The 15,830-nt window shown below is 39.4% G+C and overlaps 1 protein-coding gene across 2 annotated transcripts; it reads left to right on the top strand.

The window, feature by feature from the left end:
* Positions 1–219: 219 nt before the first annotated feature.
* caprin1a (cell cycle associated protein 1a) lies at positions 220–15,394 on the top strand. 2 transcript variants are annotated; one of them, XM_081358722.1, is made up of 19 exons: positions 220–398; positions 1,089–1,220; positions 1,898–1,960; positions 2,062–2,148; positions 2,348–2,586; positions 2,661–2,743; positions 8,186–8,338; positions 8,427–8,476; positions 8,609–8,692; positions 8,968–9,147; positions 9,221–9,311; positions 9,874–9,926; positions 10,005–10,115; positions 10,201–10,329; positions 12,116–12,269; positions 12,409–12,609; positions 12,707–12,813; positions 12,913–12,973; positions 14,748–15,394. In XM_081358722.1, exons 2-19 carry the CDS (start codon positions 1,089–1,091, stop codon positions 14,810–14,812), a joined length of 2,043 nt encoding a protein of 680 aa, XP_081214848.1. In that variant the 5' UTR covers positions 220–398; the 3' UTR covers positions 14,813–15,394. The 2 variants fall into 2 exon arrangements, with proteins under 2 accessions (XP_081214848.1, XP_081214849.1); XM_081358723.1 differs by having other exon boundaries at positions 255–398; positions 10,249–10,329.
* Positions 15,395–15,830: the final 436 nt, after the last annotated feature.

The following is a 15,830-nucleotide window of genomic DNA, read 5'->3' as shown; positions in this document are numbered from 1 at the left end:
TATTTTACTTATATATTTTTTTCAATCATGTTCACTGTAGAAGTATTTAATCTGTCAGAACCGTCAAGGCATCAATATATTTTTGGACGGACAAGCCCAGTATACAGAGTGGTGATAAATATCTGACACAATATCTATAAAATATTTTAACATTTTACCTCGTTTATAAATAAGGGGTTTGTTTGTTTATAAATGATACCTTCTTTTGGATATGAGTTCAGGCAACAGACACAGACACCTAATAAGGGTCCTTCAGCGCTTCTGCATTGTTAAGACGAAACTCGCGGAGCTGCTGGAGTTGCCGGGGAGCGTCTGTTATACTTGTAGAAAATAACATCTAAAACACTGAAATTCAACTGTATTATACAAGTAAATCTTTCAAAACATTGAAAGTAAAGGTAAGACGCCACGGTTATAAGAATAGTCAATGTTCTGCATCCACGAAAGCGATGACCAGCTCAAGCTAGCGGCTAACGCTCACAATCCGCTAAGTCAGAGAATGTAATAGCACGCGATTAAAGTTTGATTCTCTAACTGCAGTTTTGTGTTGATATGTTTACATTTATGTGTTATATGACGTCTGATTGCTCATTCATTCTGTTGTGTGTTAATACGTCTAGCTAATAGAGCTGAAGGGGTGTGCTTTTGGTCAACAGTCGGACCATCCGGCCAAGAAGAAAGAATTGAGTCTGCTAGACTTTAAAGCGTTTTAGGATCACGCTGAATTATACTATAGGTGTTCCGAGGATAATAATCTCCTTCGGCTTTGTTGTGGATGATTGGCAGTTTGTTTATATAATAATTGATGGATTTGGAAAATTGGGGGTTCATCCCAGACAAGTGGGGGTTTCAGTGTCTTCAGTTGGGATACCCGACAGACCTTTGTTTGCTCTCTTGACCAAAAATGCAGGCTTAAATTTTGAGTTTTTAATTAGCTGAAACTGGTTTCTTTTTGACCTGTATAAATGTCATATCATTGAATATCTTCAGATAAAATGTTTAATTTTCATGCATACTTTTTTTATGTAGTTAATTCTTTGACATCTGAAAAATATGACAACAAATCATCATTGGCTTTATCTTTACAGATGCCATCAGTGACCACTGGCGACAATGCTGTTCACTCCTCCAGTCCGGATTTGGGCTCTGCGCCATCTGATGCCCTCAAGCAAGTTCTTGTTGTAATTGACAAGAAGGTTCGCAACATGGAAAAGAAAAAGGTAACTTAATTTTAAGATGATATTAAACTGGATCCTATTTATTTACTTCATACACAATCCTCATATTATTGTGCATTTAATTCCAAAGACATTTTTCTCTTTGTAATATTTCACTGAAATCTTGCTAGTTATCTAATGCAAATGCAGATTAACATAAATGCAGTTCATGTTTTTGCAACATTGGCTTCATTTGTAGTATGGAATAGCCATATAATCAAATCAGTTTGCAATGGGAAAGATCCAGTCCTCTTCTATACATTTTTTTCTCCTGTTATCCAGTTTTACTTGAAATCTGCCTAAATTCTTTCTTAATACTGATGTGGCATCTTACATGTCACATAGGCTATCTTTAACTGCATTCCTGACAAGAATTTATTTGTTTTGGATTTTTAAGATGACATTGGGTTTCTGAAATGTTAGTCTAGTAAAGTGTAATGAATGCAAATAAAAATTGTACATGACTGATGAATCTTAATTTACAATGAACCTCAACCAATAATATAGTGTGAAAACAGACTGCTCTGTGGTTTTAATTTAATGGTATAAAATATGATGACAACTTTACAAAAAAGATAGTCGTATCGCATCTGATCGGTTTTATGGAATTTGCATTTTAATCTGCATTTGCAATGTGCATTCCACTCCTCACCATTAACATGAGCAAACTCTCTGTTAAGAGCAAGCTGGATGATTACCAGACAAGGAAGAACAAAGGAGAACGCCTCAACCAGGATCAGCTGGTATGTGGCCTATATTCAACGCTTGTTTTCTGTGCTCCAATATATCAGCAGGTATTGTTTTATATATTAAATGCATGTGCTTCTTTGTTTTATATGTGTAGGAGGCTTTATCTAAAGCTCCGGAGGTGGCTCACAACTTGGACTTTGCCCGTGAGTTGCAGAAGAACTTCCTGGCTTTAAATGTGGAGGTAAGTGTGTTTTTGATTAAAGTTTGCCTCAGTGTCATCTCAGCATTTACATTCACTCTCACTCCCTCCATCTAGGCTAAAACCTTGATGCAAAAAATGCTGCGGGACGCAACAAAATCAATCTCGTCTTGACCTCAGCGCAGAGTTCCAGTTTGTTTCGACCAGTTGATATTAAAATGTGTTGTTTGTTCTTTTGCAGATGCAGAAAACGGTGAAAAAGGCGACACGACGGGAGCAGTTGAAGAGGGAGGAGGCAGAGCGCAAGAGACTGAAGGCAGTGCTGGAGGTGCAGTACCTGCTGGAGCAGCTGGGGGAGGAGAGTGTGAGGCAGGACCTGACTCAGTCTAGTGGGGAAGCCCCCTTGCTAACAGAGTCAGAACTCACTGGCCTGGACGAGTTCTACAAGCTGATTGGGCCTGAGCGGGACTCTAGCGTAAGGTGAGGACAGTTCATTTGTGTTAGATTATTCGGCATGTTGGGATATCTTTATCATAAATGACTTTTGATTCCAGGTTGGCCGAGCAGTTTGAGGAAGCAGCCGTGCATTTGTGGGAGCTTTTGGACGGAAGGGATAAAGCTGTGGCTGGAACCACATGTAAGTAACGTTTTCTGACAGTGTTTGCCACACGAGTATCATTCTGGGGGTACATTTTATATAGATAGTGGGTACATTTTATATATATATATTAGACATGTGCCGGTATTCGGTAATGCGATAAATCGCGGTAATGAATATGCACGATATTGTTATCGCGGGCACTTCAAAATACCGTGAAAAATAATAGATCAGAATTTATATTTATAGAACGCGCATTAGCGCGCAACCGCTTAAACAAACACTGCGTATATGCTGCGCGAAACACGTGCACGCTCTGATGTAAACAATCATCACATGTAGAAGCACTGTGTGCATGCGGCGCAGTGCGCGCTCTAGTCTAATGCAAACAATCCTCACATGGAGAAGAAGCATGGCGGAAGAAGGAACGCTGCCGATGATTTATCCCCCTTCTAATATCAGTCCTTTCAACTCTACGCATTCAGCGTGAGACTCACGCAATTTACACTTCTCACACGCTCTCGCGCCACACGTTCATTTTCTCACGCAGAGAAAAATCGCGGAGCAAAGACACTGACACCGACAGACTGGACAGAGTAGGTTACTTTTGATATGAAGAAAATTATCAACTCTCAGATTCTGTCCATTTTATTACGAAATTCAGACAATAAACCGTTTTGGTGCTTGTAAACGTGACGTGACCGATCGCTGTAGCACATCAGTTCAAGTAAACCGCAGGGCTTAAAGTATTCCGGCACCATGCCGGATCTCCGGCGTGCGGCCGTGAGGAGAAAAAAAATTGGGAACTTGCATGCGGTTTAATATTTTCGAGTCAATTGATTTCACCTACCAATCATATGAGAGGATCGCTGCTCTAACTAACGTTACAAGCCTATCAGAAGCAGAGCAGGGCGGGTCCTGGCAACACAATGTGATCACGATCCATACGTTAGCGTCGTCGGTGAAAGCATGGAGCGCAAGTTCATAAAGCCCGGGGATGATGTCTTACCCACGGGTATAATTTCCTATGCGGACGGGGGGGTATGTCCCCCCACTTTCAAATTCGTTTGTTGTGATTTTTAACCGCACGCCGTCATTGCCACAGAGGAGCAGGACCGAGCCTGTAAAATTAGTTCACTGAAAGTTCTAATGCGCAGGTATAGCGGTTGCGACCATAGACTATAAAAAAATAGATTGCGACACAGTTAGTGATGAAACGCGAGAAACAACAACAGGCTAATGTCATTATGGATGAAAAGAAAGAAAGGAGATGTTAGTTGGTTGATTCAGGAAATTAGCTCAGGTCAGGATAATGGGTAACTTCAGACTGTTAGATAAATATTAAATGTAGAACATTCTGTGTAGCTTACTTCAAACCGCAGTATTTTCTGTCAGCAATGTATGAAAAGTGCTGTCAACGTCAACGCATGCGATTCATTTTTGTCCAGCTTTAACGTTTTAAAATATTTAACGCAATTAACGCAGCATCCATCCGTTCTTTCTTTCTGACATCCTTTAGCTAGGGTTATGATCACGCTCTTATTCACGCAAATGCTTTAGAACCATTCCTGCGCGACAAGACAAAGAGAACGCGCTTTCAGTGAATGTCCTGACACGTACGACGCACAGAAAGATGCGCGCCAGTATCGAGTTCTCTTTCGCGCTTGAACGAACAATAACACACACATTTATGCCAGAATGTCCTCTTTGTCGAGTATCATCACAAGAACAGTCTTAAATGAGTTAAATAAAATCTTAAATGGTAGAGAGAATGAGATGTGAGATAGAGGTCTTCACGGGTCCAAAAATTCGTGCCCGAACCCGAAAGAGACCCGTAATGTGCTAAACCGAACCGACCCGGACCCGTCTATTATTTCAAAAGCTGGACCCGGACCCGTGCAGATCCGAGAAATGCCTAACTGGACCCGACCCGGACCCGTCTATTATTTGAAAGCTGGACCCGAAACCGACGGGAAGACACAGACCCGACTGGACCCGATTGTCACATATTCCACCTTAAACTGCTATTACAAGTCAATAAACCTGTTGCGAAAAATACAACTTTTTGTCTTACCTAATTTAAGCCGTGGTAGCTTAGTAGTCTCCTCTCCTTTCCTTGTAACGTTACCTGACTGGCTGTGATCATGCATTACAATCCTCCGACAAGAAAGTTATTCATGTTATTCCTCTCGTTATTCCAAGTCCAAGCTTAATCCACTCATTATTTCAGCTTCAAAAGTCCACTTGATGTCACGGTGACGGATGACAAATGCAACTTTGCACATGTAACGTTAACTTACATTCTGACTCGAGTTAACTCGCATAATAACTTTGACTGTTTGCCCTTTTGAACTAACGTTATAATAACGATTGCTCGTTCAGTGCCATGGCCGCTGACGTTATTTATTTGCTATCATCTCTGTGCTCTCTGCTCTGCATCGAGTCCTAATCTGACCACTAAAACTTTAAGATTAAACAAGACGGTTAATTTATATTGTAAAATCTAAAGCGCGGTTTGGCGGTCCCTCACTGAAGCTCTGGTAACTGGTTGCCATAGAAACATGACACGCGCTTGAGACTGCACATGCACGCTAGCTGGATCAACCTAAAATATGCTTTTTAACGCAATTTATTTTGAGTGTCCTAATTTTACAAGTTGCAAGTTACAAAAAAAACACAAGCAGTGTCTAATCACGACCGGGTTTTCTCCGAGTCTGATCTAATGACTCCGATCGCACGGGTATTACACACAATGTTAAACAGACCCGGGACCCGAAGTAATAAATTCGGACCCGACCCGGACCCGGCTGATCATTTAAAATATAGACCCGAACCCGTACGGGTCCCGGGTCGGGTCCCGGGTCAACGGGTCTCGGGTTCACTGTGTAGACCTCTAATGTGAGATCCTGTCAACAGCGGCAGATCTTAAAGTGACAGGAGCCATTCATTCTGTCTGTCAGTAAAGTTGACCTAAAGAACAGAGGGAGCAGAGAAAATTACTCACTGTTCTTGACTAAAGAACGCTTGTAGCTTTGATAAGGATTAATCTATATTTAATTTATAATTTATGCAGTGCGGACTGTTTTATAACCTTATTCAATTTCTGTATGGTACAGATAAATATGACATGATGTATTATGGGTTTAATGATGATTGTCTTAAGTTCACTTAAATTAAAAGTTTTTATTTTTTTGAAGCCTAACGTTTAAAATTTTGGGGGAAATCATTTTCATCGAGATATCAGTAGCTATAATATTAGTGATACTGGCTTTCATTCATAAAAAGATGCCATTAAGATACAGCTGTAATACTTGAAAATAAGTACCCCCCCCCCCCCCCCCCCCAAAAAAAAAGTTCAGGCTCAGGAATTTTTTTCACTTTAACCCCTGAAACCGTTCATCTGCTACTTTTTATTTAAAGATACAGTACAACTTACCGAAAGGTATATGCCTCATACATATCAATCAATCAGTGTTTTTCAACCATGGAAAGAGGTCAATAAAACTGCAGGATAACAATTATGTCACAGAACGTTACATTTACCTCAAGAAAGCCATTTAATGACCAACACGTTAGTTGACTAGAAAAAAATAGCTATAGAGAGGAGTATTTTGCCAAATATGTGCACTATATTACATTTGTAGTATATTTTTACTTGTGTCATAATTGTTATTATAATGAAAACCAAATTAAATTAAATTTAATTTGTTAATTTTTAACCTTTAATAATACCAGCTGACAGGGCTCTCTGTCTGTTTACAGTTATGTGAGATATATTTTTTTCTTGAGAAAAATTAACATGTAGGCTATCTACTGTAGCCTACCTCATATTTATCCAAAGAGTCAATATTGAATCAAGATTGAAATCAAATCCCAAGAATTGAATTGAAATCGTGAAAGTTGTGTAAAATTCTGTTTAGTTACCAAATGTTTTGACAATCACAATTACACCTATTGTAATGCAAGTTTTTTTTTTTTCTACATCCCAATCCATCCGTTTCTGAGCAATTAAAATATCGTGATATTACCGTATACCGTGATAAAAGCTCAATCAATTAATCGCAGCATGAAAATTTGATACCGGCACATGCCTAATATATAGATATATAGATATAGATATATATATATATAGAGAGAGAGATAGAGATATAATATATATATATATAGAGATATTAGGACTTTGGCTCTCGCAAGATCTCGCAAGACTAAAATGTGACGAGATTTCCTGTCCGCTCCCTATACACGGAGTACACGCAATCGTGAATTTGAAAAAGTAAAAGTAAAACACAAGCTACCTGATGCATAAATACAATAGTCTGTCTCCCAATACCCATCTCTGGACTGTTTAGTTGTGGCTATGGTCTCTGTTTGCACTTCGAATATTGAGAGAGTACTGTAACATCTCAAGGACAACAGACAAGGGAGCCTCCTTTTCTGAACTTTTAATCGGAACGCAAGAACAACTGTAGGGACAAACGCACTCACTCATTTCTCTCTACCTGGCCTTGAACTCGCCACATTAACCCTATAACTGCCGGTGCAAAATAAAACGGCAATTTCACAACAACGATAGTCTGTGCGCTACAGTACTTTGATTATGGTTGCACTTGAATCCGTTTCATCCCTATATACTACTATACTATAATACCACTACTACTACTTCTACTAATAGTAATAATTATAATGTTATAATACTATTCCTATGACAGTAATAGTCATGTATAACACAGCTCTATTGTGAATGTTTATCTTCAATAATGCTTTTAATAACACTTTATCATCTGAACAACCAGTTAGTAAAGGGTGGTGTATATTTTAGGATTGTGAGACTTGCGTCACTTTAACAATCCGTACTAGAGCTGTTTACAAGCCCCCCTAACACGAGTGAGTTTGAGGCTGTTTCGTAAATGTTTTAAAAAGAACCATTTCGTAAGAGTAATTTGTTTTTGTTTTCACTGCTTGTGTCATTTTCGTTTATTTGTTTGTTTCAAAATTGCGTTTGTAATCGTCAAAGTGGTCTTGATCCATGTCAACTGTATAATCAAACTAATATTTGCTCTCCAGTGAGTCTGAATACCAATGCGGCCATCCCTCGCTTGGCCTCCCTGTGAATGGTGGCACTTGCAATGAGCTTTGCTCTGTCTCGGGCCCACAAGGGTCAGCAGTGCTTCATGCTGACTTGTGACCCACGTCAGCAGCTGGGCAGGCAGCCAGTGGTGTGCGCAAAGCCTCTCTGCTGGAGGTTTCAATGATGGACAGGGCCTGCTTGCATATTCCTACAGAGAGGGTGGGAATCACGATAGTATCAGATTGTGCAAACTCAGCTTATGAGACATTGCTGTATTTATTTGCTGACAGTTTTTGTGAGCTAAGCTGAAATTACCTTCAATGAAGAAAGATGTTTTTTGAGTCCAAATGATTAGAGACTAACTGTGGACCATGCTAAACCTTGACCCCTTGAATTGTATGTTACTTTACCAGACAAAGCCCTAAAGGAAACCTTGGACAAGATGCTGCTAAGTGGGTACTTTGATCGTGCTCAAACACATCAGAATGGAGTGTGTGAAGAGGAGACGGGGGCCGCGGCGGCAGCAGCGGAGTCATCAGAGAGCGAGGACCGCCCCGCTGAGCCAGGTAAAAACAAAAACCATCAAATTTCAGAGAAAAGAAACGCTTCCCCGCACAGCTGACGGCTCATGTTGATGTTCTTGTCTTTTCATAGAGGGATCCGCTCAAGAATTCACAGAAACTATTGAGGTTGAATCAACAGAGGTGCGGATTGATATTACTATACTTTCTATGTACATGCTCGGAGTAAACCCTAATTTTGTGGAAACATTTCTTGGACTGCACTACTTCAGCCATAGCATTCTTAATGCTCTTCACCTCTTTTTTTCCTAATAGTTTGTAAACAGACAGTTCGTTCCAGAAACCACCTACTGCAGCAGTGACAAAGAACAAGGAGCAGAGTGGAACACGAGTTCTCAGGTACGATGCACTTCACAGGGTTCCTACGCAGCTTGGGAAAGTGGGTGGGAAAATGAAAAAAATATTTACAGATATCTGTACTATATACCAAATATAATGCTGTATGATCAACCATTTATGTTAAATAAGGTCTGAAAATCTACAGAGAGGTTTGGAAATTTGAGTCTGGAAAAGTATGGAATTTTGAAATGTGTAGGAACCCTGACTTGATTTGTCAAAAAAAGGCCAAGCGGTTTTTATTTCCTTGTTTACACCATGTGATCATTGGTTTTCAGGCGGTCAGTGCCCTTCAGCAACCTCAGCAGCCCCCTGCAGCCATGAGCCCAGCTCTGGTCAGCTCAGAACCACACACGCTGAACGCCGTCCTCCCTACCCCTGCAACAGATCCCGTGGTCCGAAAGCAGGTGGTACAAGACCTCATGGCTCAAATGCAGGGTACCTTCAACTTTATGCAGGTAAACTGCTGAATGTTTTATTCATCTCTTCAAATGTAGCAGTGGCCTTTTCTAACTTGTGTAATGTGGACAGGACTCCATGCTAGAGTTTGAGGGACCGCCTTTAGATCCTGCAATTGTGTCGGCGCAGCCCATGAAACCTGTTCAGATGGTCTGTCCACCAGGTTGGTATACAAATGGGAGGGTTTTTTTTTCTTATTATTTGAATATGGCAACTTTCGATGCATCATTGACATCATCTGATGCCATTGGTTTTTGTTTCATGACCAAATAATGTTGATTTTTCAATGACTGGCATCATATTTGGTTTGAGAGCTATGACAAAGTCCAAAGATTCTTTGCACCAGTGCGATTATGGTTTTCCATTACTATTGTAGCATTTAATAATATTTGTTTTGTTTATTATAATAAACAATAAATAGTAATATTGTTATAAAATATGTTGAATTATATTGTTTATAGTAAAAAATATATATATATATTCAGTATTAAGGTTTAGTAATTTTATGGGCTTTGTCATTTAAAAAAAAATTTTTATTAGTTTTTATATTTCTATAAAACTTTTAATGTTTTCAATTTAAGTTATTTTAGTACTTCAACTTGTTTTAGGTAGTTGCCAATAGTTATTTTATTTCAGCTTTTTTTATTTATTTTTTTATTACCAAAACCAGTTCATGCCACTAATATCCTAAAATGGTACTCTTTCAATGTTTTCTGCTGATACAGAATCCAGACTCCCCCAACACAATGCTCTTTCTGTGCAGCCTGAACACACGCAAGTAAGTTCAATGACCAAAAACATGCTTTCAAACATGCTTTCAGGCGTTCCTGAAACCCTTTTCCGTTTTGGTTTCCAGGTCCCGATGGTCTCGGCTCCAAAAGAGGCTTACTCCTCCACACCCCCTCTCTATCAGCCCCCTCATAACTCTGAGCCCCGACCACAGACAGACTCCATTGACCCCCTGCAGGTAACGTCGTACACCACAGTCTTCACAGAATGCTGTGTGTACACTATGGCATAGATATGTGAGTGACGTAGGATATACACCCTAGGTTTCCATGCCTCTGTCGTCTGAGCAGCCCCCCACCCCTTCCTCTCAGCCCCAGGTGTTTCAGCCTGTCTCCAAACCCCTTCACAGCGGCATCAACGTTAACGCAGCTCCATTCCAGTCCATGCAAGCGGTAGGCCTCAACCTGTCTACCCCACCCTCTCCAAATTCACCCCCTGAGTTTGTCTCCATTCTGCTTCTGTTCTGTTTGTCATGCTGCGCAAGGAGCCGTTCACACAGAACACATTTTTGCATTACATGGTGCGGCTTTTCCATTGTCTTTCCATGTAAACAAGTGCTATACAGAAATGTTTGACCATTGCGATTAGGGATGTCCCGATCAGGTTTTTTTGCCCTCGAGTCCGAGTCATTTGATTTTGAGTATCTACCGATACCGAGTCCCGATCCCATACTTCTATAATACATAAAAAAAAGAATAAAGAAGAGCCAAAAACAGATCCAGGATGTTCATTATTTTTTTATTTAATTCACCTTATTTTAAAGGAGAACTCCGGTCAATTTTAACATTGAGCTAATTTTTTTGTACATTTGGAGTGCTGTCAATACAGAGAACAACGACAAAAACCGGTGTTGCCTACACCGTGTTATCCTCTTTTTAAAATTTGCACCCTGTTGATTTCAATGGGGCAAGTTTTAAACCTGCTTTTAGCCTCTTAACATCCTTGATGTGTCATTACAAGTGCACAGGTCATGTGAGTGATTCCTTCGGAGTGAACGCGGGTGAATCTGACTGCAGTAGATGTGAAAGATATGAATAAAAATGATGTTTATTCAGTACCTATGATCACGTGCGTGAACTCGACAATCGACTACTATGTAGGATGTAAATACAGGTATGTGCGCTGGCTGAATAAACATCATTTTATCAACATCATCTGGTTTAAAACTTGCCCCATTGAAGTCAACAGGGTGCAAATTTTAAAAAGAGGATAACACAGTGTAGGCAACACCGATTTTTGTCGTTGTTCTCTGTACTGACAGCACTCCAAATGTACATTTAACATTCAACAACTCTGTTAACAAACAGAGCACTTCTGTGAGGTAGCTTGAACAATCAAGTAATAATAACATAAATTCTTCACTTTTGGACTTAGTGCAACAGTAAATATAAAAAAAGTCTAATATATAAACAAATAGCACCTCAACTTAAAATACCCAGCAGGCATGTAAACAAATAAAAAAATAAAAGTGCCACAGTGTTTGCAAAGCCAGTAATGTGCTTTTAGGAACTGCACTTGCCGGTTTCACACTGCACGAAGTGCAGAAATAAAGCAATGCCACACGAAATAAAGCAATGCCAACTTATCCATTATAGAGTACTCTGTCTGTACACAACCCGCGGTTCAGCCGCGCGTGATAAACGCATAGACTGTAAAAAATAAACGTGATCGGATCGGGACATCCCTAATTGCAATCGCATCTCAAGTCAAGTTCAACTAAAAAAAAAAAAAAAAAAAGCATCTTTAGACCTATTTTTTGTTATTTAAATGCTGTGCGTCTCATGTTTTTTAAACGAAAAACAAGCATTCCGTGTGAATGGCCCCTGACAGGCTTGTTTTGTTTAAAAAGATATATTTCTATGAGCATTAGCATTTGAGTTTATCATGTTCAAGCCTGTTGTCCACCATTTGTGGATGAGCCATTACTTGCATGACTATAACTAACGGTCAGTGATTTTTATTTAAAAAATTTTTTTTAAAGAATGTGTTTAGTAATGTCAAATTTTTTTTTTTTTTTTTTTTGTATTTGTGTAGATAAATTATGTCCTGTTTGTCTATTCCTTATCTGTTTAAACATTTATTTACCTAATAGTCTTAAAGGCTGACATGGCATAACAGTCCAAATAAATAATGCCGTATGCTAGTTTTGATATGCTTACATGTTCTCTCCTCCATTAGGTGTTCAATTTGAATGCTCCAGTTCCTCCAACCAGTGAGATGGACTCGCAGAAGATTTCTAGCCAATATCAGAGCGGTTACGGTCAAGGCTACAGCACACAGGCCAACCTTCCAGCTGAGCAGCAGGAAATGCCTCAAGAAGCCCTGCAGTCGGGTAAGAGATTTGCTGCTAGAGTTGTGCCATTTTGTGTATGCGTAATGTGGAAAGATATAAAATAAATATCTTTATTTCTTATTATGTCTTATGTAATATGTGATATTATATCTTACGCAATACTTTTTTTTCTTATTAGTTGGCCCTTTCCATTCTCAAGACCAAGGTATTCCGTCTGCAGGGGGACACCAGTCTGCACCTCAGCAGCCCTCGGGGCAGGGCACAGGGTTTGGGCGGCCAGGTCAGTCCTTTTACAGCAACAGAGCAATGCCACGAGCTGGACCCAGAAATCCTAGAGGTGCTTTGAACGGCTACCGTGGACCATCAAATGGATTTAGAGGTGAGACAGGACTTCTTTATTCTGTGCTGAGACATTCTAGTCTGAACTCCAGTACGAAATCATACAATCAAACCTTTTTTTTTCTCCTTGTGTTTAGGTGGATACGATGGATATCGCGCTCCATTCCCCAACACTCCTAACACCGGATATGGGCAAACTCAGTTCAGCACTCCGCGAGATTACTCCAACAACACCTACCAACGGGTAACTTCAAGAAAATGAATACCGTGGAGATTTGAGAAGTCCTAAATATGTGTTTCTGTAATCGGTCATGTTTTGAAGTTCCGTGTGGTTTCTTTACAGGACGGATATCAGCAAAGCTTCAAGCGAGGAGCTACCCAGGGACCTCGAGGTTGCTCTCGAGGTAATGCTCAAGCGATGCGATCCTAAAATCTTTGGGAAGACTTGTTTCTTTTTGGCCAGTTTGAACATTCAGTTATTGAGAATGTTTCCCCTAGCCCATATTTTTACTCCTATCAGTGGTTTTGTTATTTTTTTGGCTTATTGATTCAAGTAAGCCCACTTTGATGGTTTTAATATACTGATGTGTTTTACAGAGACACAGTGGAGAGCTGAAACTGTCAGTGTTGTGATTTTTCAGCCAGGTCATGTTTAAAACATAGATATTCCTGTAAACTTGAAAGATTTTCATTAATTTATTTTTTTTATAAAAGAAAATGCAAAAAGTTAACTGCCACTGTCGGTCCAATCCATAGGAGTGTTTTTGACATTTTTTTGGCCTGTCCCCTTTCCCACACTTGGTTCTTGCCTGTTTATTGGGTACTGAAGGCATTAATTGTTTGTTTGTTTTTTTCACCCCATTTCATTTGAAGATTTTTTTTTTCTGCTGTCCTGCCCTTTGTATGCTCATGTCACTCCTTGAGAGAATGTTTCAATAAAGATGTGTTGCATTACCTGCTTGTCTGCCGCTGCTTCCTTTTTGCTCTCCATGCTGAGGAGTCCTCTCACCTGTCCTGTGACCCTTTGTCTGCTAAAGTGTTTGAGGTTGATTGTTTCTTTTAGTCTTCTAAGGGGAGGCAGGTGATTGGTCCGCTTATCGGTCCATTTTCTGCAACTCTGCTGTTTGCTTTCCTGCCCCTTGCGTCATTTATTATATCCTGCTTTTCAACAAGCTTAAGAGTTTGTTTTAATTGGGTGTGAAGAGTTGATCAAACAAAATGGCTCTCAGATTGCCTCCAATCCGGGAAGCGATAAAAGACATTGCTCCAAATCAATCCATAGCTGATGCACTGCTTTTCCTGCTTTAAGTTAAAAAAATGCTCACAGAAAAATCTGTCATACTAAAACTGTATGATTTTTTTTATTCCTTGGAATATGAACATGTTTAGCGCAATGTTGACACTGCTGTTTTCTATACAATGAAAGTGAATGGTGACCATGACAGGAAAATATAGGAGTACTTTAAATATTAAATCTAAAAGTTGCATAGATTACTTGACTCACTGATCATAATTCACTTTCATTGTATGGAAAAAAGCTGAAAGAAAAGAACATCTGGCATAATATCCCCTTATTGTTGGCATCACAAGAAAAAAATATGGGTTTGGAATTGCATATGGGTGAGTAAATGATCCAAAATGTTTATTTTAGGGTGAACTGTCCCTTTAAATGGTCCTTGCGTGACCTGAACATTAGCAGCCGTTTGGTGGATTGCACAATTTTAGGAAAGCTAAAACAAAGAAATAAACTGAAAGAAGCTCATGCAAATTTCAGAGAATCCTGCTGCGCACAATTATGTTGCTACTGACTTTTTCTCTAACTGCTAAAGATGGTTTAGGTTTATTACATTTGCAGAGCCTTTTATCTTTATCATTTTTATTTAATTTTTTTCTCAAAGTCAAGTTAAGAACAGCAATACTTGAGTGCATGTGAGAGTATTTGAGTGCTATAATGATTTCTGGAGCTGTTCGGATGAATCTTGTAGTTTGTAGGATGTACAGTTTGCATTTTAATACTTGTAGTATAAATGTAGATGTAAATGTGCCGCTTGGTGATTTAGGAACAGCTTGTACCATGCCAAAAGCAGGGAAAGTGCTCATTGTAATTGGCACAGAAATCATTGAATGCGACTAGACTATTTAACTCAGCATTGATTTTCTGATGTATTTGGGTTTCAGGACGTGGGGGATCATATCGGTCCAGCAGAGGAATGGGTCCCATGGCTGCCCAACAGACCAGCTAAACCCAGTCCTTTAGCCAATATCAGCCCTGTTCCACCCTTTTATCTCCTCCACCCATTTGGACTCAAACTCAAGCCGTGCCACTCCAGACCATGTAGTTAGATGACTGCATCTTAGCAAGTAAGGACACAATCAATGGTTTTGGGAAAATACAGTATCAATGAGACTATAGCACTCCCAGCACTGTAATTGCTCAGAGCTCTCAAAGCTTTCTCTCAATCATATGCTATTGCACAGCCTTTACACATTTGAGACAGAACACGTGCCTTTGATTATGGGTGTCTGGATTTTAATCGATCTTGGTGGAATAATGACTTGGTAGCTGGGAACAGCCACTAGATTTTGAATGTGAAGTACACCGTATACCAAAGGCACTTAGTTTTTGGCCAAACGAACTGTTAAGTGAATGTGAAGAATTTTCTTGTACGTACTGTATTGTATGTTATTTTCTCTTTTTTTGGCTCAGCCAAATGGTTTACAGGAATTGCATTGTACTGTATGTGGCTGAATGACTGCTTCATTGTATTTCTTCCTATTACTGTTGATTAGACTTAATGCTAACAAATAAATGATTTTTGAAGGACAAGCCACTTTAAAAGTTATTCTGCACGCATTTAGTATGAAGAAAGAGCAGATCGAATCTTCTTTGAAGTAATCAAATACACTTGTGCATTTAATATCTTAAACTCAGCTATTTTTTAGATTATTAGTGCTTGATTGAAATGATGGTCACAAATGGTTTTTGATGGGTCAAGTATAGCGCAACCGTCCAGAAACTTGCGACCTAGAACCTGAACCACTTCATACTAGTTCTGGGTTCAGTACAAGTTAAGCTAAATTGAAAGCATTGTGGTATCTTCTTGATTAGCTCAAAAATATAACTGATTCCTAATCCTTTTTCTGTGTAGTTGTATCCAATTTTAGAACTTTGTTGCCATGAAAACACACTGCCTTAAAGTTTAAACCCCAAAAAACCCATGTAAAAATTATTCTTTAAACATCTTTACAGTGCAAATAATA

The sequence above is a fragment of the Scardinius erythrophthalmus genome, assembly GCF_964197995.2.
Source record: "Scardinius erythrophthalmus genome assembly, chromosome: 2".
Lineage (NCBI taxonomy): Eukaryota > Metazoa > Chordata > Actinopteri > Cypriniformes > Leuciscidae > Scardinius > Scardinius erythrophthalmus.
The sequence above is the reverse complement of the archived record's forward strand: the minus strand, read 5'-3'. Positions and strand labels throughout refer to the sequence as shown.

Coding starts and splice junctions, on each gene's coding strand:
- caprin1a (XM_081358722.1), top strand. CDS start 1,089: ATGCCATCAGTGACCACTGGCGACAATGCTGTTCACTCCTCCAGTCCG. Junction 2,587..2,660: donor GAGCGGGACTCTAGCGTAAG/GTGAGGACAGTT, acceptor TTTTGATTCCAG/GTTGGCCGAGCAGTTTGAGG. Junction 8,693..8,967: donor AGTGGAACACGAGTTCTCAG/GTACGATGCACT, acceptor ATTGGTTTTCAG/GCGGTCAGTGCCCTTCAGCA.